The sequence below is a fragment of the Boleophthalmus pectinirostris genome, unplaced genomic scaffold (assembly GCF_026225935.1).
Source record: "Boleophthalmus pectinirostris isolate CB_2022bp ecotype Guang Dong unplaced genomic scaffold, ASM2622593v1 HiC_scaffold_16, whole genome shotgun sequence".
Classification (NCBI taxonomy): Eukaryota; Metazoa; Chordata; class Actinopteri; order Gobiiformes; family Gobiidae; genus Boleophthalmus; species Boleophthalmus pectinirostris.
Window position 1 is genome coordinate 35,030,398 of NW_026571095.1, and position 24,189 is coordinate 35,054,586.

General features: G+C 42.5%; 3 protein-coding genes across 3 annotated transcripts; 2 read left to right on the forward strand and 1 right to left on the reverse strand.

The window, feature by feature from the left end:
• Nucleotides 1-1,540: 1,540 nt before the first annotated feature.
• On the forward strand, nt 1,541-23,882 carry LOC110168031 (zinc finger protein 729-like). Its single transcript, XM_055151400.1, has 4 exons — nt 1,541-1,665; nt 8,765-11,656; nt 19,928-20,013; nt 20,069-23,882. The coding sequence occupies exons 1-4, from the start codon at nt 1,627-1,629 to the stop codon at nt 22,680-22,682; spliced, it is 5,631 nt and encodes a 1,876-aa protein (XP_055007375.1). The 5' UTR covers nt 1,541-1,626; the 3' UTR covers nt 22,683-23,882.
• LOC129408296 (uncharacterized) lies at nt 2,971-5,881 on the forward strand. The gene is made up of 4 exons (XM_055151468.1): nt 2,971-3,380; nt 3,847-4,012; nt 4,507-4,622; nt 4,943-5,881. Exons 1-4 carry the CDS (start codon nt 3,189-3,191, stop codon nt 5,747-5,749), a joined length of 1,281 nt encoding a protein of 426 aa, XP_055007443.1. The 5' UTR covers nt 2,971-3,188; the 3' UTR covers nt 5,750-5,881.
• LOC129408299 (uncharacterized) lies at nt 5,939-8,112 on the reverse strand. The gene is made up of 3 exons (XM_055151478.1): nt 7,665-8,112; nt 7,209-7,384; nt 5,939-6,936 (listed from the first exon to the last, which is right to left on the reverse strand). The coding sequence occupies exons 1-3, from the start codon at nt 7,843-7,845 to the stop codon at nt 6,346-6,348; spliced, it is 948 nt and encodes a 315-aa protein (XP_055007453.1). The 5' UTR covers nt 7,846-8,112; the 3' UTR covers nt 5,939-6,345.
• Nucleotides 23,883-24,189: the final 307 nt, after the last annotated feature.

Below are 24,189 nucleotides of genomic sequence, written 5' to 3' on the forward strand. Positions count from 1 at the left end.
AATAAATATTTCTTATTCTGTAAAGCATTTGGAATTATTTTGTGTATGAATTGTGCTTTACAAATAAACTTGCCTTGTCTGTGTTTGTGCAGGTTACAGCAAAATGACTCATTTCCATCTTCAGTCTCTGGACAGGCTGAGTCAGAATTGGTACATATGCCAATAAAATCAAACACAATGTACATATATTAATGCAATTATTCATCCAGTCAATCAATAAGTCAAACTATTGGGGGCGGCAGTAGCTCAGTTGGTAGAGCATTTGCCCACTGATGTGAAGGTTGGCGGTTTGAATCCAGCTCTTGAAAAAAAACAAAACAAAAAAACATCAGGATGAGCGGTCAGATCCACTGACCCGCAGGTTGTCTGGTGTGATTCCAGCTCCCACAGATGAATGCTGCTGTTGTGTCCTTGGGCAAGACACTTAACCCACCTTGCCCACAGTGTCTGTGTACACTGGTGTGTGAATGGGTGAGTGGTTCATTGTTGTAAAGCGCTTTGAGTGCCTTGAAGGTGGAAAAGCGCTATAGAAAAATGTGACCATTTACCATTTATTGTCCCTGTGGGGAAACGGGCCAAAGTGGTCGAAGTAGGAGGCAGATGACACAAAAAAGGTGTCTTACGTGGACAAAATTTATTTAAAAAAAACAGACTTCTGGGTTTAACCAACAAAAATACAAATAGACAAAAAATAAGTAACTCAAAGCAAAACACCAAATACCTGCACAGAAGTCTTCCTAATTGGTGACACCTGCTTGCCTTTTATACTCCGCCCAGCAGGAAGTACCTCCCCCAGGTGAGTAACAATTCCAGGTAAAGCAAAGCAAAAGGTGTCTTTCCAAAATCAAAATGTTTAACATAAATTAAGGTGAATTTAAAATAAGACAAAGGCCCACTTTGTCACAGTCCCGTTCAGTCTGAGTCATCACGTCCAAACATTATTTACATATTTACACTTCATGTTGCTGCAGTGATTCAGGACAGATTCATGTGCACAGGTTTGTCTGATTAAAACATTTCAAAAAGATGTAATTTCACGTGGGAGGCTGTTCCAGGGGTTTATGGCTCTACGGGAGAATAACGACTGACCAAGTGAGGTTCTGCATCTTGGAACATTTTTACCTAAACACACTAAATATTAACACAAAATTTTGCTGTATTTCGTTTTGGAAGTGGTTCTGATTTGGTTTTGTTTTGTGAATATGAAATTTGCCCAACATAATAAGAGTCTGCACTAATAAGGAAAGATTTTGAAGTATGTAGGGGCTGTGGAAGCTCTAAGAAACACTCTGAACGCTGCACAGAACAGATTTTGTTTCTGTAGGGGGCAGCATGAGCTCCTCCGCGGAAAGCATCGGAAACAGAAGAAGGACGGTGCTTCTGGTGGACAATTTTACGCAGCTCTCGAAAGGCAATCAGCTCCCGTAATTAAAGCAAGACCACGACCCCAGCGGTGCAGGTTTGTGTCCTCGTCCCCGCGTGCACGTAAACAGACGCGTGAGAGCAGGACGCGCGTGTGCGGGAGCGCGCCGTGAAAAAGAGCGCACCGCAGACACGCGCATCAAAGAAGTTGTCCCGTGCGTTTGATGTTTATTGGTCTATTTGAGGGTTTAGATAAAGTCAAGGATGGTTTATGAGGCCGTGACCTGCAGCAGAAACGCACGGGTCAGTAAAACTAAAGTCCTCCTCGTGTCAAAGAGCAACACATTCTTTTCTTTTATTTCTCCGTAATGGCGCTTGATAAACAAATGTTAGTTTAACTTTTGTTTATTTTGCCTTTGAACACAAATAGACTGAAATTAGGGTGACCAGATTTTCAAAATAAAAAACTGGAACATCCACTGGAGGTTTGGGTTGGTTCGTCATAATAAAATTGTGAAACGAGCTCGTAATTAAGGAAAATTGTTCCGCACTTGGCTCTAATGTGAGTCAGTATTGTCACATTTTCTTTCTGTTTTGATCATTTTTAAATTATCACATTTTTATACAGCGCCTTTCCACCCTCAAGTCTCAAAGTGTTTTACAACAAGGATCCACTCACACATTCACACACCAGTGTACACAGACACTAGGGGCGAGGTTTAAGTGTCTTGCCCAAGGACACAATGACACCATTCATCTGTGGGAGCTGGAATCACACCAGCAACCTGTGGGTCTGTGGATCTGACCGCATAACCAATGATGTTTATGTTGAGAGTGAGAGTGTACAAAAATACTGAAATATCGTATAATTTAATGTGATGACTCAGTATCGATATCGTGGGCTGCTGTATCGATATATCTGCAAGAGTATTTTTTGGTATATTTTATTATTATTATTATTATTTTTTACAGTTTTGTCGCTTGTTTAGAGAAAGGAAACTCGTTTATGCGACACATTTTTCATTTTCACGGTTTTGATGAATTAAATGTTTGTGTTTCATATCAACTATGGATGAGCGTGATTAGTCGATTAATTGATAATTGATCATTAAGAATTTCGTCGATTATGTTCATTTTTAATCGACAAACTGAATGTGTGTCGCGTGCGTAGCATAAGGAGACGAGGCTGCGTCTGACGCAAACTCTGGAGTCTCATCCACACAGTCCCACGTTTGGGCTCTGGCTCCTTTGAGACACTGTTCCAGTCAGTGATGTGTTTACAGCACATCACTCTCCCGATTCCATCATGGTGCATGTAAACGCAGTATCCTGGTTACTGCAACATCAAGAGCTGCACTAAACCTGCACACGAATGATCTGAAAAAATGAACCATCTCCAACGTGACACACACAGAACAGACTCACCATCATCATCATCATCATCATCATCATCATCATCATCAACACCCGTCTGTCACAGAAAGAACACACTTCACTTTAGTCCGACAGAATTGAACCACATCAGTGCACAAGAGCTGTTGTGCAAAGCTGCATTAAAAGCTGATGATGTGGCTCTAGAGTGGTTGGCCGGCAACTGTGCGATATTTTCGGTCGTGTCACTCAGCCCCAGCTTAAACTGTACGACCAAATCGCAGGGTTTAAAAGTTCACAGCTCACGAATCATGTTCTCACACTGAACGAACCGATGCTCGGATGCGACTTGCCTGCTCACACTGTACGTTCACATAACGACCGGAGTTGTCAAAGTTGTTGTTCCGGAAGTAGAAAACCACGAAGAAGAAAACCACGGAATTAGAAAACCACAGATGTGCGGAGACCATGGATCTATTGGCGGAGACACAATGCTGAGCCACGGAAAAAACAGACGCGCTGCCTTGGCAATTTGTGCCATTCTGTGCTCAGACAAGCCCAAAAAGAAGAAGCGACGAGTCTGGTCCAAGAAATGGCTGGGCAGACGTGGGCAGTATGGATTGTCAGTTCTTCAGAGGGAACTGGAGGTAAGTAGCATCAAGTTATTCACCAAACTTATAACAACACTGTTCTGTGTTGTTGACATCAATGGTCCGGGCAATCACAACTAACTTCAGAAGTGACCTAGTTTTGTTTGCTATCATAGTATTGAATCAATGTCAGACACACAGAGCTGTGTTAATTACACCTCTGTTCTTGTTAGATTTGGTATTTTTAAGCACAGTAAAAACTAGCCAAGTAACTTGTACAAGTGTAGCATTGTAGTGGCTGGCTTGAACACCTACAAAAGGATTTTTTGAGGGAGGTAGTTCTACTCAAAGGTGACATCCAGGTCCATTACAGGTCTACAATACTGGTTAAGTATCAGTGTCAGTTCTGTGTTATGTCTAAGTCATAAAAGATTTCACCACCAATCAGTTACAGACTATTCAGTGGGCAATAGCATCCCACATCTATAATGCTGTATTCATATGGGGTGTTATGTGTTAATAGGTAGATGACATGATGGGTTTTCGGGACCTTCTCCGAATGTCTGTGCACGACTTCAATTACCTCCTGGAGAGGGTAACTCCACATATCCTCAAGAGAGATACTCATCTCAGGAAGGCCATCAGTCCCAGGGAGAGGTTGTCTGTTACCCTTCGATTTTTGGCAACAGGTAAGTGTGTGCATGTAAATTACATTTCAGTAACATTCCCAATTAAAATATAGAGAGGTGGACATGAAGCAAAGTCATCTATCTATTTAAGCTTGTAGATCAGTTCACCCACTGAACTACATACAGCCCGGTAACTTCATCATACCTTCCCTTTTCTATATCAGTTGCACTTACCCTCTAACTGCACATCTGTCAAATCACTTTCATACTACTACTACTACTACATTCTTTTCTCCTCCATCCATCAGTCACAATCTGTCAGTCTATCAACATCCATCTTTGTCCACCTCCCCATACATTAACTATCAAAATCTATGTTAGAGTATTTAAAAGACACTTTCTTCACCTTTAACTTCTTGGGTTCTTTTTAAAGCAGCCGAAACATGTCAACAAGGAAAATACACTTTACTGTATTGTCTTTAAGAAGAACCCAAGAAGTTAAAGTATATAAGAAGAGAAAATCAACATCTTTGACACTCTTTTCACTTTGGCAGGTGAAACCTTCAACTCGTTAAGTTTTCAGTATAGAATTGGAAGCACCACAGTGAGCAGGATTGTGATGGAAACATGCACAGCCCTAACCTCTGTACTACGGGAAGATTACTTGAAGGTAAATTTCACTTCATGGCCTGTTTCTCTTTGTGCTAATGCCCCTGTAGCACCTCCCTGAGGGCAACAGGTCAAACAGATCAAAGCCAGGGTGATAGCTGTTATCTCAAACATTATTAAAAATGTCCCATCAGTTAATTAAGCAATACATTTTCAACAGAAACATTTCTCTGATTTCTGGATGTATTCATTCAGTCTTTGTGAAATGTGTAAATAAAAGGTGAAGTGAACTGTGACAGTTTTGAATGGGTGGTTAAGAAATGGAAAACATTAATTCACCTGAGATTAATTTTGTGTATCACCTTTGCATGTGTTCCACAGACACCATCGACTATCTCTGAGTGGAAGGCTGTTGCTAAAGACTTTGCGGACAAGTGGCACTTTCCACATTGCTTAGGAGCCATTGATGGGAAACACATATTCATTCAACCCCCTGCCAAGAGTGGAAGCATGTTTCACAACTACAAATCTAGGTTTTCCATTATTCTTATGGCTGTAGTTGATGCCAACTACAAGTTCTTGTATGCCAGCGCTGGGACACAGGGAAGGGTGTCTGATGCTGGAGTATTTGCCCATTCCGACCTGAAACATGCGATGGACACAGGCATGCTGAGCTTCCCCCCTGCTGATACCTTGCCACACACTGATGCCATGATGCCATATATGTTGGTTGGAGATGAAGCTTATCCCCTACGAGCAGATCTAATGAAACCATATCCTTTACGCAATCTCAACCAAAATCAGAGAATCTACAACTACCGTCTTTCAAGAGCACGGCGTGTGGTAGAAAATGCTTTTGGAATTCTTGCTAATCGATTCAGAGTATTCAGAACAACAATTTGCCTGGATCCTGACAAGGTTGTCACTATCCTCTTTGCATGTCTTTGTTTGCACAACTTCCTCCGCCACCACAGCGCTGATGCCTATGTACCACCTGGCTACATAGACTGCGAAGATGCCAATCATCAGTTGATGGAAGGAGCATGGAGAAGGGAGGGAGGGCTTCAGTCTGTTTCCATGGGCCAAGCTAGGAACCCTTCAGTTGAAGCAAAGAAACAACGAGATGTCCTTTGCCAGTACTTTGTGTCACCTGCAGGAAGTGTATCTTGGCAAGAACACATGGTGTAGGCCAAAGTTAAGACAAATCTGATGTGAATCAATCGGTAGCCCTATTGTTTGAGATAACAGAGGACTGTGTGTGAACTCTTTGACTTCCAGCAACGGGGCTATGGATGGATTCAAACCTCATTTCTCCTTACTGTGAAGAATTTTTTTTGGTTTATGAGAATTTTGAAATGAAAATTCACAAAATGTAAAGAAAGGTTCTTTTTTTCTTTATTTTTGGAAACACTAACTTGGTAACACATACTTAAATATTTTTTCTTTTTGTATAAAAACTGAGGTATGAAATAAATAACACAAATAATTCCCTTTGTAATTACTAGCATAAATAAATCTACCTCTGTGGGGCATCACAACAATGACTTGTTTTGTGAAAATAAAAAAATATTTTTTTCGATTCACAGAATGTGCCAACAATTCTGTACCACCTTGCAGCATTGAGGTAGATGGCAAAGTCACTTTAGCATACACACTGTGTCAAACTAAATTTATATGCACTTGGTGCAATGAAACTACAGCTTTTCAGCCTGTGCAGGAACAAGTTAACTGAGAAATAGCCGACCAAATACTAATGTTGGACATTTTGGTTTTAAGGTACCCAGCTACTCAGAGTTTATCATTTTCAGAAAGGACATTGGCTGGGTTGATGGGGCCTGGTAGTCTTGGGAGGGTGGCTGGGCCTGATAAGGGTGCATGGGATACATGGGTGTAGTTGTGTAAGGCCTAGGTTGTGGACCTGGTGTAGGATGTGGACCTGCAAATTGAGAATGACCAGCCTGCTCTGCCTCCTGTGTGTCATAAATAATGTTCATTATGTTTCTTCTGAGCCTCAACTGTAGAGCTCTGTCCTTAATGTTTCTCAACTCTGAGGCTACCTGTTGACCAAATACCTCCTCAGAATCTGCATTAGATCCAGAAAGTGTGTTCTGGACCTGCTGAAGCAAGGACAGTTTGGCCATTTCAATGCTGTGCTCTGTGGATTTTGGCTTCACTTTCTGCACTTTGGGTCTTTTGACAGGCTGATCTGTGGACGGTGTGACTGTTGAACTGTTGGAGGCGTTTTCTTCTTCCTGCGTCACAGAAACCGGACTGGCGGTGTCTGAAGAAGTAAAGACATCTGATTCAGTTTCCACAGTTGATTGATCCTCATCTCCCTCTTCCATTGGGCCTGTGTCCTCTGACTCTGTAGCAAGCTGTAAGAAACAGCACAGGAAGCAGACAGGGAGAAAGTGATTACACAAAAGTTGTTAACAGTGTTGTTTAGGTCAGATTTTGATCTAGACTACAATATATTATATAATCTAATAATAATAATAACTAGGATAATTTACATTGAATTCAGGGCTGCTTTAAAAAAAATGTATTATTATTAACTGTGGCATTTAATTTTCTTAAATATAAATATTTATTATACATTTTATATATATTTTATTTATTTATTCCAACAACGTGGTTATGGACTTACTCTGAGTGTGGACTCGGTATGCCTGTGTATGACATGGGCCTTCAAAAAATCCAAGTGCTGTAGAATCCACGTCTGTTTGGAGGTCAGAGGTTTTTGTCCACTGCCGCTGGGTTTGGGTTTCAAAAGTTTCCCGTACTGCGTGCGCAGTGATGTCATGCGGGTTTTCACCTCATTCACTGAAAAATACAATTAACATGTTCTTTATGTTGTTTATTTGCTACTAGCAAGTACTGCTTGCTAAAAAGAATATTATTGGTTTCATTGACTCATATACACACACAATGCAGGCTAATTCTAGCTTGGTAGTGTAGTGATATCTGAATTACTGGAGCCAATATATTACACAAAATCGCTCTCGCTCCTCTGTCTCTTTCTGTCACACACACGCATGCACAAACCAACAACAACAACGAATTAACTACATTTCTATTTTGCTAGTCTATACAAAAACATTACCTGGCAGCTGCAACTGAGCGGCAATGTCCTCCCAACTTTTCTCTCTTCTGTTGCGGTCATGGTAGCCTTGTGAGGCCACATCGAAGAGGCTTGGGTGAGTCTGCCAAAGCTCGATGAGCTGCGCCTCCATGTCCACTGTCCAAAACACTCGCCGGCCCGCCATCGTCCTCCACAACTTCATATCCTACTTCCGCTTCTGTGTCCGCGCATGCGCAGTCTGCCAGATTCTGGCTAATCGGCTCGTGGAAGAACTTCAACAGAGCGAAATCCTCACGAGAGGCGACTGGATTTCAAACAAGTTTGATTTTCTTGCGACCTACGAATGTCGATCGGGAGCTGGTCGTGAGCCATTAATCGGTTCTCTTTACCCCATGTAAACTACACGACGCACGACACACGATGAAGCCAAAACTCGGCCCGATCCCCAAAACAGTCGCACGAGCGAAAAATCGGCTCAAAAAGGGTCAAAAATCGCACAGTGTACGCCCGGCTTAAGGGGAACTTTGTACAAAAAGTGGTTTAACAAAGACATTTAGTATCACAGCCATTATTTTGCCTTTTTTTTTTATTGAATTGATTTGAAGTATATTGTATTGAATCGTATCGAATCAAAAGCTCAGTGTATCAAGATATGTATTGTATCGGCAACTTCTTAATGACACCCAGTCTTAGACGAGAGCGGGATTCGAACCACAGACCTTCAGAACAGTGGACAAACACTCTACCGACTAAGCTACTGTTGCCATTTTTAAGCAGCTTTTCTGTATTTTACCTAAACAAATGACAATTTATGTTTGTCTTTACTGTGGGATCAGACTGGTCAAAAATAGAGACACCTTCTTGACATTTCTCATATAAAACTGGGAAAATTCACTGTTTTTGTATAAATCTGCTGGGGACAGGGGACTCAGAGTCAAAACTGGGACTGTCTCGGGTAAACAGGGACGTCTGGTCACTCTAACTCAAATCTATTCAAGTTTACTGCTTGAAGACGAAGAAACACCGTCTCCATAGGGCGTCTTTAAGTTCTGACATCACATTTTTATAGTTTTACTTGTTGTGATTTTTACGTAGTCTATTCTGTTCTTTTGTGCTTTCAGGCGCCATCTCCGGCTCTGATCATGTCACAGGAGAGCGAGCAGGAGACGACCCCAAGCTCTGCTCCTAAACCCAGCGGAGGCAAACCCTTCAGCTGCGACCTCTGCACGAAGACCTTCACCCGCTCCACTCAGCTCAAACTGCACAAACGCTCTCACACCGGAGACAACCCCTACAGATGTGACCGGCGCAGGAGGACGAGAGCGCGACCTGACGCTCTGACGCAACGTGACGCCGCGCACACGAGCGACGTTAAGGCCCATCAGTGCCAGTACTGCGAGAAGTCGTTTGGACAGAGGAGTCGGCTCAGAGAACACGTCTACACTCACACCGGAGACAAACCGTTCAAATGTGACCTGTGTGATGGAGCTTATGCCAGAGCTGCCGATCTGAGACGCCACAAGAGCCTCCACGAAGAGAAAGAGTACAGCTGCGACGACTGCAGGATGAAATTCCCGAGTGAAAAATCTCTAAAAAAACATCAGGAGAAGGTTCACGTGAGTACCCACGGAGCAGAGAAGCAGTACAGTTGCACCGAGTGTGACAAGACATTTTCCCGAACCTCAAACCTTATAGCACACCTGCGCGTTCACTCTGGAGAGCGGCCGTTTAAATGTGAGGAGTGTGGGAAGGGATTCAGACAATGGACCCATCTGAAAAGACACACATTCACCCATGAAACCACAGAGATCACCTTTAAAGACGCGTCTGAACTTAAAAACAACAGCTCTCTCAGCGAAGAAAGACTTTTCATTTGTCAATATTGTGGAAAGAAATGTCCGACGCAGGCGACTCTGGAAGTGCACGAGTGGATGCACTCAGGACCCAGGCCCTACAGCTGTGACGTGTGTGGGAAGAGATTTTCAATCTTATTTTCTCTTCGACAACACAAACTCATTCACAAGGAACAGCATCTGCACAAATGTGAGCAGTGTGGGAGCGCGTTCTCTCAACCAGACCAACTAGAACAACACCAGTGCTCCGGGGACAACGAGGAAAGAGGAGAAAACTCTTACAAACCGTACACTTGTCAGTACTGTGCTAAGTCCTTTGGGAGGCCGTATGTTCTCCGAATGCACATCCGCACACACACGGGGGAGCGGCCGTTCACATGTGAAGTGTGCGGTAAGGCTTTTGCGCTGTCATCGACTCTTGACAGACACAAACGCCTTCACTCGGGAGATCGACCTTTTAAATGTGACCAATGTCAAAGCACATTTATCCAGTCGAGTCATCTCAAAGCACACCTGCGCTTCACTCACAAAGACAACAGGACCTACACCTGCCAGAACTGTAAGAAAACCTTTATTCAATCATCTGAAGTGGAACGCCACACGTGCTCCCACAGCGACGAACAGGCAAACAAACACCTGCACAGTTGTGACAAATGTAAAAAGACTTTCACAAGACGATACAATCTGAAAATGCACGAGCGCATCCACTCTCGAGAGAAACCTTTCAGATGTGACCTGTGTAAAAAGGGATTTGTCAGAGAATATGACCTGAAAAAACACAACTGTGCCCTGATTGAAGAAAACACGTACAAGTGTGATCGCTGCAGGACGGTTTTCCCCACAGCCGACAGCCTCACGGAGCACATGCTCAGCCACAGCGCCCAGGACAAGTACAGCTGTGACGAGTGTGGGATGGAGTTCACTCTGTGCAGCGCTTACGTCCGACACCAGCGTCTCCACAGTAAAGAGTTCCAGTGCGAGCGCTGTGACGTGGTGTTCACAGACGCAGACGAGCTGAAACAACACCAGGAGACGCACCCGAAGGAGAAACTCTACAGCTGCGATTACTGCGGAATGGAATTTGTCAGACCTCACAACCTCGCCAAACACAAATGCACCAACGAGCAGCACCAGCCTTTCTCACAGGGGCCCGTGCTGCTCACAAGTGAAGCACCAGTGACGCACCAGTCGCTCAGCACAAGTGAAGCTGCAGAACAAGAAAGTGAAAGTGATCTACAGCATGACCCGCTTATGTCTCAGTCAAATCCCACTGATGTCCCGCTGAAGAATCCTTTTACGTGCAGCACCTGTGGAACAACATTTACCAGTGAAGCTGCACTGAAAGCACACCAGCCTGTCCACGCCAACACTCGGCCGTACAAGTGTGAGCACTGTGAGAAATCGTTCATACGGCGAGGGCAGCTCAGAGAACACGTCTTCATCCACAGCGGGCACAGACCGTACAAATGTGACCAGTGCCCGGGGACTTTTACCAGATCGTTCGACCTGAAGCGCCATAAGGGCATTCACAAGGAGAAAGGATACAGGTTCAGCTGCGACATTTGCGGGATGAAATTTCCACGACCAAATTCTCTTAAAGTCCATCTGGGGAAACACAGCGGGGAGAAGCCGTTCGGTTGTTGTTACTGTAAAGCTGCGTTTGACGTTGTAGATGAACTCAAGGAACATCTCTTCTCGCACCCGGGCCCAAAGCTCGGTAAATGTGAGCGATGCGGAACCAGGTTTTCCCACCTCGCCAATCTCAAAAGACACATGCGGAGTCACCTGGGACAGCAGGCGTACCCGTGTGACCAGTGTGGGAAGGTTTTCACCGACCCGTCCACTCTACGGACTCACCACCTGGTGCACTCCGGCTCGTTCGCCTGCGACATGTGCGAGAGGAGTTTCATCACAGAGGAAAATCTACAAGAGCATAGAATCATACACGCTGAAGAACTTAAAACTCCAGCTGTAGAAATGTCTGACGTTCAGTCTAGAGACGATTCACCAGCTCAAGAACTGGACGATGTTTACGCTGTGGAGGTGGACAGTTTTCAGGATGAGGATTTGGAGATTTCGTGCGCAGTGTGTTCAGAGACTTTTAATTCCAAAGACCAATATTACGAACATCTGCAGAACCACGAGATCGAGCTGGTCGTGGTATAACACTGAAAGAAAGACGAAAACACTAAAGCAAAAATGTGTTTGATGAGCTACAGCATGTACTATAATCATTAAAACACTTGTACAACTATTTGATGCCATTACTTCTTAGAAAAGCGGCAGACGGTACCACTGACATGTCCAGATTAATTGGTTAATAATTGTAAATATTCATAAGGTTTTGATTCTTTGCAGCTGATGTGTGTTGGATTTAGGCTACGTTTATATGCTGACGGTCTGAACAGAAGACGCAAAAGTGGCGGTGCGTCTTCACTTTTTATTCCACATTTAGACGAGTGTTTTCAGGAGGAAATCTGTGTGCATACGGTGACGCAAAAGTGTGTGGAGTTGGATTGTGTATGCATGCCAGGCGGCTCTTTGGTGACGCTCGGTGGTGATGTTTGTGACGTAAACGTGTACGTGACCTGAGCAGATCCGACCAGAGTTTTGCGTCTTGGGCAGTGTAGACGGAAACGCAACAGCGGAGCGTATTCAACTTTTCCACTCTGGAGGGTGGTTTCAGATTTTTGCATTTTAAAGCTCCAAAAACGCTGTCACCGTCTAAACAAAAGACACTTCCGATAAAATATTTCGTTGTTTTTACCCGCAAGCGTTCTCCTGTAAACAGGGCCTTAATTAATCTGATCTTTATTTTAATAAGATCAAGGAACTTCTTCGCTCACACCCTCAACCGGTGTTTCGATATGAACCACGTGGACGGCGTGGAAGAGTCACACAGAGTCACCTGGGACAGCCGGCGCACTCATGACCAGTGTGGGAAGGTTTTCACCAACCAAGAGGAGCAGGAGGAGTTTAATCACTGGAGAAAATATACATAAACATCAAATCAAGAAGTAGATTACCAGATTAAGAATTAGACGGTGTTGGAGATCTTGTGTGAAGTGTGTTTAGAGACATTTAATACCAAAGACCAAAATTATGAAAATCTGCAGAACCACGAGGTCGAACTTGTTGTGATTTAACCATAGACTGTTTATATTCTTTATACGGCGTGTGGATTTAACACTGAATTAACTACTAGAGGTCATGTAATTTCCACGCACTTCTGATTAAAAAACTAACACAACTTAAGCTGCGTGTTTTAAGACTTAATCATGTGTGTCCAGTAGGGTGACCCAAAAAAACTTTTTTCTTTTTTCTTCTAATTTGAACCGTGCATTTTGGCCTACTACCAGTTAAAGTTAACACATAAAAATTTGAGCTACATTAAATGACATTTAGAGGTTGCACAACACCATAGAAAAATCACCTTTTTATCTCTCTTTATTAGCCAAATAGTATAAATCAGCAGAAATATCAATTTTCAAAGTATTTATTCCTTATATGCTATAGGTTTAATATATATATTATTTATATAATATATATGCATAAAGCACATGTTGTAACATAATATAATGAAACTTATATAAAAAAAAATATCATTTGATGAAAATGACTAACCCGATAACCAAGTCAGTTCAAACTGCCTGCTCACTTGAAGAAGTGGCAAGACCTTTGACAACTGTGTCTTTCTTTGAGTCAGGGTAGCTTTTTCTGTGATTTTGAACCAGCTGTAGTAGGAATTGTTTCTGTTCTTCTGATTTGGTTAATATAGCATTGAAGTCCTGGATCAACTTCACTCCCCGTTCTGCTGTGTCGTTCACAACTTTCAGGGATCGGACGACCTTCTCTGCATAAGTGAACTCCTCATTTTCCTTCCATGTTTCAGGTGGCGTTTGCAGAAAGAAATGACTGTGGCAGACCAAGAATAGTAAAGAATGCATTTGTATTCTTTGTCACAAAATTGCTGAGGGTCTTCTGTTCATAGCTTCCATTTGCATCAAGACGGTGGGGAACGTGGGGTGATCCCTCTCTTTCTTGCATGTCCCTAACCATCTGTACCTTTTGATGTGTGTTGACATTGTGATCAAAGAAAGCAAGCCCCATCATGACCTCACTCAAGTACCAAAGGTGTCTCCTTAACAATTGGATTACTGTATGTATATAGAACCTGCATGAATTGCAAGTCATTTGATGGTGCTTCAGCGGCCATGGGTGCTGTAAACCAAGCACGGATGTAAACTTGGGTCACAAACAACAGGAAGTGGAAGACCCCACGTTCTTCACATACTCTTAGTTTAAATTGTTTCCTGAACAGCCAGATTTTGTAACAGTAAAGAACTTTTGCCATCCAGCGTGCTCTATGTACTGTACCAGGGGCCTGAATATGCACTCCTCTTGCTGGAGATCCACCAAGAAAGATAACAGCTCTAAGAATTCTTTGTAGTCATCTCTTTGCTGTTTATTTTCAAGATGTTCCTTTGCAAACAACAATATCTCATTTTTGAAAGGGGTTACATCTGGCATTTCAGCAGCTGTAGAGAATGAGGCAGTGTCAAGTGAAGACCACTTCTCTTTAAAACGTTTAAATATGGCAATATCTGGTCCAGAAGAGGTTGTTATATGCAGTGCATGAAAAACTTTGTCCAGGACAATTTCCAAGATATGGTGGCGGCATGCAAAGTGTAGAAGATTTCGTCCAATAGCCATTGAAACGGCCTGTGTTGCTTGCTGTTGTGTCAAAGCAGAGACCTTTGACATATCTGGAAATATTCCAGTCATCCAAAGAGGCTACTACAGCAGCAAAATAATCCACTAAATTTAGTACAAACTTAAAAAAAATCAGTCAGTGTTTAATTAATATTAGCACTGTTCATATTAAATTTGACAAACTATTGCATAGGTTTTGTATATAGAAAACAGAAATTTACTTACCAACACTATCAGCAATGTTAAACTGACAAATCTTTCCTCATAGCCTTTGTCTAAAGTTTGTCTTCAGCAGTCATGCTGTACAGTATACATGACTGTAAACTGATTGTGAGTGTTGATCTCATATGACAACTATTCTGTCTCTGCTAAATTGGTATGACTGTTGCAGAGATTATTGCTTATTGAAAGAATATAATGGATTATTTAATGAAAAGTGGCAAAATGTAGAGTGTGTAATCCTGCCAGCTCATCAGACACAAAGCAGTGTGACAAACAGACACACTTTTGTTATTTGAGAGAGAATTCTTGAAACTTAAAAAGGCTTGTGCAACCTCTAAATCATGTTGGATTTCACTGAAATTTTAACCCTGTTGCTTTTGTATTTATGGTCAATGTTTGCTGGGTTCAAATCGAGAAATTTAAAACTTTTATTTTTTTACATGTTTTTCTGGACCACCCTAGTGTCCAGCTTGTCCAAACCTGATGTCGTGAGGTTGCTGGGCCTGGATTTAGTCGTTGGATGTGAGAATGATGAGGTGTTCAGGTGCCACAAGGGGGCAGCAGAGGCTTCAGGCAACACACTTCACCCACACTGCCCAGTATGAATGTGTTGTGTGTGTGTTTGTTTGTGAGTGTTTGGTAAGTAAAAGTACAAAGTAGTGTTCCAAGATATTATTCAAGAAAGAATATTAAAGTATTTGGGAAAATTAAGAGTAGTTATATAAAGAAGAACTGTTAGAACGTACCATCTGATTAATAATTTAAAGCTGATTTAATTGGAACAACAAAACACTAAAAAAATATCAGAACTTATCATAGGATGGACACAAATAAATAAATATTATCTGAAAGAGCACTGCAGGAAACATCATCCCAGCAGATTTATACAAAACCAGTGATTTGTCTCAGTTTTATACAAGAAATGTCCCGGGTGTCTCTATTTTTCACCAATCTGATCCTGCCAACAGTAAAAAGAGGCAAAAATTGTGATTTGTTTAGGTAAAATACAGAAAAGCTGCTTCAGAATGACCAAAGAAAATGTGACTACACTGACTCACACTCATTCATTCATTTTATTTGTTTGAGCAAAGTACAACAACAGGAACAAGGACATGTACATGAACATATCGGGACCTGGTGCTCAAAAGGAGTTGGATGAAAAAACTTACAGTGTCCTACCTCAATTGTTTTACATAATCACATGGTTGACACTATCCAGTACATATACTCAATATACATATATATATACACATACATACATAACATGTGCATAACACTTATATATGTACACGCACAAATATATTTTCATTTATGGTCGTACAAACTAATAATAATGATGAAGAAGACACAGAAGTTTATCGTTTGTGAACGTATCAAAATAAACAACATTGAGAATGAAGAAAGTAATGATCTTTTGTTTTTGTTCATGATCGTTAAAACTAATAATAGTGATGTGGAAGGCATTGAAGTTTATCGTTTATGATCGTACAAAATAAACAACATTGAGAATGAAAAAGTAAGGATTTTTGTTTTCACTTCATTTTCAAGAAGGCACAGAAGTTTATAGTTTATGATCGTATCAAAATAAACACTAAAAAGAATGAAACAAGTAGGGATTTTGGGTTTAATTTATGGTCGCCTCCCAAATGTGAAAACTGAAAAATCCCTCTGTGTAATCCATTTATTTCAACAAAGTAACTGTAATCCAATTACCACTCACTGAAACAGTAACTGTAACTGAATACAGTTACTCATCATTTGTACTCTGATTACTTAACTCCGGTACATGTAATCTGTTACTCCCCAACACTGTTTACTTATGCTGCTCAGACGTTTTTATGAGACATTGTAGAGTTTTTAAGTGTTTCAGATTTTGCACACTTGGCTGCTGTTCTTACCACCCACCTGTAGGCGGCGCTGTGAGCTCCACGCAGACTCCCTCACGCACAGAGAGGAGGACGGCGCTGCGGGAGGAGGATCATCTGCTGCAGCTCCTCTGCTTTTGCGTTTTTGTGATCATGACCACAGCTGTCCAGGTGTGTGCCCACTTTTTTTTTTCTTTTTTTTTTTTTTTTTCCAAACGCGACTCCACAGGGACGAAAGGTTTGAAGAGTTACGCGGTGGATTTGCAGCATGGCGTGACCACGTAGTGACGCAAAAAACGCAAAATCACCCAAGACGTGCACGTGCTAACAACAAACAACAAACGCGCACAGTTTGGGCATAAATACGGTTGAATTTGGCGTGTGCGTAACGTAAATACTGTTTTACGATGCGGTAATAACATGCACTAGTAATGTCACGCGTACTGTCGAGTCATATGCAACTCGTACGGTGAAATTCGTGAGTTAAAGGGTCAGTTTGTTTGTCGTTTTCCATGCACAGATTATCAATAAAATAAAAATTGTGGTAAAACTGTAACCAGAGGACGGATTATCGTCTGTTTTTCTAGTTTCTTTACTTTATAAACAAGACTTCAATAAGTTAGTCACATACCTGGTGTGATTTTCAAAATAAAAAACTGAGACCAGAGGTGGGGACTTGCAAGTCGTGACTTGGACTCGAGTCAGAATTGAGTCACTATTTTTAAGACTTCAGACTTGATTTGATTAAACAGACAAAGACTTGGGACTCGACTCGGACTTGAGACCTGTGACTTGATTAGACTTGATGCTTTTCCTAAAAAAAAATATATGTTTTTAGAAAATTCTTTCCTCTTTACAGTTGATATTCCCACTTCTCTGTTTATTACTTTGGATGTAACTGAAGAACTGTCATCAAATGTACTACAGTAATACACAGTACAATACAGCATATGCAGTACAATAGAGTAATATAAAGTACAATGCAGTATAACAGAGGGAACATGATCCTTCCTTTTCAGTGCAGACTACACGACACAAACCTGTTATTAAGCACTTTAAATAAATAAATATTTCTGTTTTGACCATAATAATTCACACTATGATTTGTCAAGACATTTAAAAAGGAAAAAATTGCATTTCTACAACACTTATATACAGTAAATAATCAAATTCCGTGACTATTTAAGTACAATTCAGTTTAAAAATCATATAAATTCCAAAATTGTAAACTATATTTGGTGCTTTTTTGGTTTAAAGACTTGAAATGACTTGAAGCTCAAAGCAGAAGACTTGGACTTGACTCTGACTTGGGGTGACTTGACTTGGTCAAAGACTTGGTCCCACCTCTGACTGGGACACTCTCGGTTTGTGGTGGTTGGTTAATAAAATTGTGAAACGAGTGCAGAATTAAGGAGAATTGTTCTGCAGAGACATTTCATGACTTATTATCGTCTAGTGTGACTAGACGTCCCAGTTTACCTGGAACAGTCCCAGTTTTGAGCCCTGTGTCCCCTGTCCCAGCAGATTTATCCAAAACCACTGATTTGTCCCAGTTTTATACAAGAAATGTCCCAGGTGTCACTATTTTTGACCAATGTGAGCTAAACCAGGACTAAACTAAGATTAAACCAGGACTACATCAGGTCTAAACCAGGACTAAACCAGGACTATCACAATTTTTGACTAATCTGATCCCTGCCAACAGTAAACAGGAGCATAAATTGTCATTTGTTTGTGTAAAATACAGAAATTTGTGTTTGCGAATGACCATAACGCAGAAAAATGCAGCATCAGAAGCTCCTCAGTTTATGACTGACATGAGAATCCAAAGTTACACGCTCTTTTCACAGTTTTATTTATATCAACCATCCAAACCAGGGTGTGTCCCAGTTTATAAAATGTGGTCACCTTTTTATAGTCTTATTTTCTTTGTGTTTTGGTCATTTTAAAGCAGCTTTTCTGTATTTTACCAAAACAAATGACAATTTATGCTTCTCTTTACTGTTGGCAGGGATCAAATTGGTCAAAAATAGTGACATTTCTTGTATAAAACTGGGACAAATTAATGTTTTTTGGTAAATCTGGTGGGACAGGGGACACGGCTCAAAACTGGGACTGTTCGGGTCTGGTCAGCCTAATTGTGTTGGCTTTTACTCCTGTTTTAAAGAGCCCGTGTTATGCTATTTTTTAAATCCAAGTTAAAATGTAGTTTCCCTAGTGTTGTAGTTAATAAAAAAAATTTTTTTTTATGACAATACTATAAGGAGTTGGGGGCTAAAATTTGGGACTTTTACTTATGTATAGTGTGTGAACCTCCTACAATTTTTTCCAGTAAAATCTGAGATGGTCGAGTGGGGACATTCGGAGATTTGGTGTGGAATGACCTCAACACAAACAGACCTGGAGTTGTGTTTTGTTTCATTCATATATTTAACACACAAACCCTGTAGATTTAAGCTGTGCTCTTCTCTGAAACAGAAAACACTCTGTTCCATTCCACCTTGTGATGTCATGTGTTAAGACAGGAAGTGCTCCAGAGTGTTTTTAAACTCCATACACCTTAACGAGAATCATTTGGATCATTTCAAATCTGGAATTGCCAATCTCTACTGAACAAAAGTTCGCTGTTAACATGAAAACGAACTGAGCATTTTGAGCTTTGGAGATGTAGACAGACTACCGTATTTTGTGCACTATAGAGCGCTCTGGATTATAAGGCGCACTGTCATTGAATGGTCTATTTTTGAACTTACTTCACATATAAACCGCACCGGACTATAAGGTGCATTAAACGAAACACAACAGTTAGATAAATTGGTCAAATGTGTAAAAAAAATTGTAACTCATAAAAAAAATACTGTCTGAGATGCTTAATTTTAGAGTATTCACAATAAGTCATGATTGTTCAGTTATAACTAAAAATAACACATTACACTCACTTTTTCAGTTCATTCCTTGTCCACAAGGACATCTTCAATGTCCGAGTTAAACAGTTGATTACGGCGTCCAGCACGTCCACATCCCTCTCGTCATGATCCAAGTCAGTGTGGTTACTGTCCCCTGGAGTTCAGTTCGGTGAGGATTCGGGTCTTGGTGAAAGCTCGGACCACAGTTGATACTGATCCTTCGCCCGGGCGTCCACGATCCGTCAGCAGATCGTGGCGTAAGTTGCTTGGTGCTGTCTCTCTGTCTTGGTGAATGTGTGTTCTCCTTCTCTCATCCACTGCTCCCACGCAGCTAAACGCACTTTCACTTTAGAACAGCCTTGAGTTTAAAGTGGGCGTTGTGAGCGAGTCTCTTGACAGGTGCATTTTGATATTAAAAGGAATCACAGTATGTTTTACTCATGATGATCCTGACTACGGGAGCCGTAACGCTGCAAGTGGAGCGGCTTTGTAGTTTACTAAAGTCGTACTAAGACTCCACAATAAATTGATATATAAGGCGCTCTGGATTATAAGGCACGCAGTCACTTTTGGATGAAATTAAAGGCTTTTAAGTGCGCCCTATAGTGCGGAAAATACAGTAATAATAAAGGATTACTGAAACGTGTAAATGATACAAAGAATTAAGAAGTGATGAAAGCTGCTGATTTAACTTTGACTTTGACTTTTTTTTTTTTCATTTACAGACATCATCTCCGGCTCAGATCATGCTCTCCTGTGAGGAAACATCTTCTCCGAAACACGAGGTTGCAGGCCTAGACACCAGAGACAGGCCTTTCCGCTGCGGCCTCTGCACGAAGACTTTCACCCGCTCCACCCACCTGAAGCTGCACCAGCGCACCCACACCGGAGAGAAGCCGTACATCTGCGAACAGTGCGGAAAGAGGTTTGCGCTCTCCAGCTGCCTGCTACGACACAACCGCACCCACTCCGGAGAGCGGCCGTACCAGTGCGACCGCTGCGACCGAGCCTTCTCGCAGTCCTCGAGCCTCAAACAGCATCTGCGAATCCAGCACGGCATGGACGAGGGCGAGATCTGCAAGTCCGTCGCGCAGTCGTCTAAACTGTGTCGGAAAAGGCGAAATAAAGACGAGCCATTCACTTGTAAACACTGTCCGAAGTCTTTTAAAAGAGCGTACCATCTTAAAATGCACACGAGGACACACACGGGGGAAAAACCGTACAGTTGTGAGAAGTGTGGGAAGAGCTTCGCGCTGTCTAACGCTTATATACGACACCAGCGCGTTCATACAGGCGAGCGTCCATACAAATGTGACCAGTGTGGGAAGGGTTTTGCACAATCTGGTACTCTCAAACACCACCGCTGCCCTCATGACCCCACAGAACGACCGTACAGATGTCAACACTGCAAAATATTTCGAACAATCCTCCGAACTGGAAAATCACAAATGTTCTATCAACAAAGACAGACTTTTCAGCTGCAAGTTCTGTTCAAAGACGTTTTCCAAAAGGTACGACCTCCAGAAACACACTCGGAGCCACACGGGACTGAGGCCGTACAGCTGCGAGGTCTGCCGCAAGAGCTTCACGTCGTCCAGTAGTGTTAAAACGCACATGAGAATTCACACGGGAGAGCGGCCTTACAAATGCAACCAGTGTGGGAAAGGATTCTCGCAGTTAACTCATCTCAGGCAACACCAGTGGGTCCACGGAGACCGAGGGAGCGGAGAGAAGCCGTACAAGTATAAACGCAAAGTCAAACCGTCATTAAAGCTAAAAAATCTGAAAAATTGTTCTGATAGTCAAGATGTAACGTGTCCATTTTGCGCAAAGGAGTTCACCAGACCAAACGAACTCCAGAAACACATTAGGACCCACACAGGGGAAAGGCCGTACAGCTGCGAAGTGTGTAAAAAGAGATTCGCCGTTGCCAGTACTCTCGCCGTGCACAAGCTCCTTCACTCCGGAGAGCGTCCCTTCAAGTGCGAACAGTGCGGAAAAGGATTCTTACACGCAGCCGGTCTCAAACAGCATCAGTGGGTCCACGAAACGAGAGAGTGCGCGGAGAGGCCGTACAGCTGCGACGTCTGCGGGAAGAGATTCGCGGTCTCGGAGACTCTGGAGAAACACAAGCTCATCCACACCGGCGACTGCCCTTACAAATGCGAACAGTGCGGGCGGGGATTCTTGCGCACAGTCCATCTCAGGCGCCACAAGTGCGCCCACGACACCACGGTCAGCGCGGAGAGGCCGTACAGCTGCGAGCACTGCAAGAGGACGTTCGAACACTGGCTGGAACTGGACGAACATCGGTGCGCGCTGTGCGAAGGCAGGCTCTACATCTGTCAGTACTGCGGGAAAACCTGCACGAGAGGGTATGACCTGAAGATGCACATCCGCACGCACACCGGCGAGCGACCGTACACCTGCGACGTGTGCGGGAAGAGTTTCGCGCGGTCCAGTAATTTCCTAATTCACCACCGTCGTCACATAAGGGAGCAAAACAATCAGACTGCAGAGCGAACTCAGCTAGACCAAAACTCCAACGACGACGGGCGAAGTCGAGAAAGCTCTTGCAGCCGAGTCAAATCTTACAACTGTCAGTACTGTACGAAGTCTTTTAACGGGTCGTATGTTCTCAGAATGCACCTCCGCACGCACACAGGGGAGCGTCCGTTCAGGTGCGAAGTGTGCGACGAGAGTTTCGCGTTGTCGTCGAGTCTCGAAAGCCACAAACGCCTTCACTCGGGAGTTCGACCTTTTAAATGCGACCAGTGTCAAAGCACGTTTACGCAGTCGGGTCATCTCAGAGCGCACCTCCGCTTCACTCACAAAGACGACAGCACGTACGCTTGTCGGAACTGTGCGCAAACCTTCAACCAGGCGTCTGAACTTGAACGCCACACGTGCTCTCGCGGCCACAAACGCCCGTACGGTTGTAAAAAGTGTAAAAAGTCCTTCGCGAAATCGTATTATCTCAAAATACACAAACACAGCCACAGGTTAGAAAACAAATACAAATGTGGCGTCTGTAAAATGGCTTTCAACAGAGCGTACAGACTCACTTTGCACAAACGCAGGACCCACAAAGCGAAGGCGCTGTTCTGCTGCGAGGAGTGTGGCATGAAATTCAAGCTTCACGCGGATTACGTCGGACACCAGCGTTTCCACCCCAAGTCGTTCAAATGCGACGAGTGTGGGATGGAGTTTGAGGAGTCGGATGATTTCATACAGCACCAGGATATCCACAACACGGATCAACTGCGCTGCGAATACTGCGGTCTGGCCTTTATCCGACCCGAAAACCTCGCCAAACATCGCTGCACTACCACTAGAAAACAAACGGTCTCACGTAACGAACCAGGGGACGGCGGCGTTGACTTTGAGATCTCGTGTGAAGTGTGTTCAGAGACTTTTAATACCAAAGATCAATATTACAAACATCTGCAGAACCACGAGATCGAACTCATTGTGATTTAATCTTAAACTGTATAAAGAAGTGGACTAATGGAGGGTGATGTCAAAATAGCGAAATAAAAACGCCAGGATCACAAAGAGCGGGTTAATATGAACATTTTAAGACCAAAATGACGAGGCTCACAGCAGCAGGTACAGAGAAAGGGGAGACAATTGCCACGTTTACATGAGAGCTTTAATTCTAAACAAGAATGATTATTTGGAAATTAAACTTAATTCCGAAGTAAATGTGTGGTTTATTCAGATTTTAAAGCCAAATTAATTTATTCCTCGATCATGTAAACATAAAAATAATTCCGGTCGTTCAGCGCATGCTCGTTGTGTCGCTCTTCTGACGCGATTCGCAATCCGGCTCCACCAGTCCTGGCTTCGGACTTTCATCCACGTCTCTTTAGATTTGTGAGCGGGATGTGGGAGTGGGTTGAGGTAGAGCAGCCTCAAAATCAGTTTGTCTTCTTCCTCCCTTCTCCGACACTCTTCCCTTTTCCTCCTCAGCCGACAGACGTAAAGCGTGATGAGACAATTCTCCAGCTGCTGCACAATTATCATCAGAACCACTACGGAAAAAGTTTGGATCGTGTTTGTGTCCGTGGCGTAATGACAAACCGAGATGACAGGAAAGCCGGTAGCAGCTGAAGTGTGTGTTTTCTTCCGGTCGACGTAAATACATTCGTGTCTCTGTCCAATCAGAACTCTTCCCCACCTCCAGATGCTGAGCGGAATTAAATAACGAGTTTTCCATGTAAACCTCAATTCGGAATTATGTCCATTTAAACTCGAAGGAGAGTATTTGAATTCAAAACTATTTATTTCAGAACATTTAATTCGGAATTTAATTAAAAATATGTAAACGTGGTCATTATTTCAATGTAAAGTGAACTGCAGCCAGAGTCGATGGAGCCGGAAGTGCCCCCATGCTCACTTCCTATTTGGAACACAGCGGCTGATCCGGTGCAGCAGTGAAAGGGTCCAGTGTGTGGGCTTTGGGAGGGCAATTTAGATAAAACTAAACTAAAAGTTCTGGTTTGTCAGGCTCATAGTTTGTACCCTGTGAAGTCAGAGTAACTGTTGACAAGTTAAAGGTTAAAATTCAAAGTATTTTGTATTTTGTTTTGATAAACATAAATGTGCAGAACAGTTAAACCTGCCTTTATGTAGCCTTTATATTGTGTGTATCAGAGACTGTCTTCCCTCAATAAACTGGTGGACCAAATATCTCAAACATGATTTTATATGAACTTCCTCACATTTTACATTAATTTTCATTGTGTGTATATTACAATGCCATGTGATATTATTGAGGTTATAGTGTTAGATTTACTTATTTTTGTTGTAAAAATTGTGCTTATGATCAGTTGGGCCAGTTTACAGAAGAGGGTTAACAAAAATCAGTCCGAGGGCCGCATTTAACTTAGGGTGACCAGAATTTCAAAATAAAAAACTGAGACACTCTTTTTGTGGTAGGTAATAATAAAATTGTTCTGCACTTGGCCCATCCATGACTAGCATT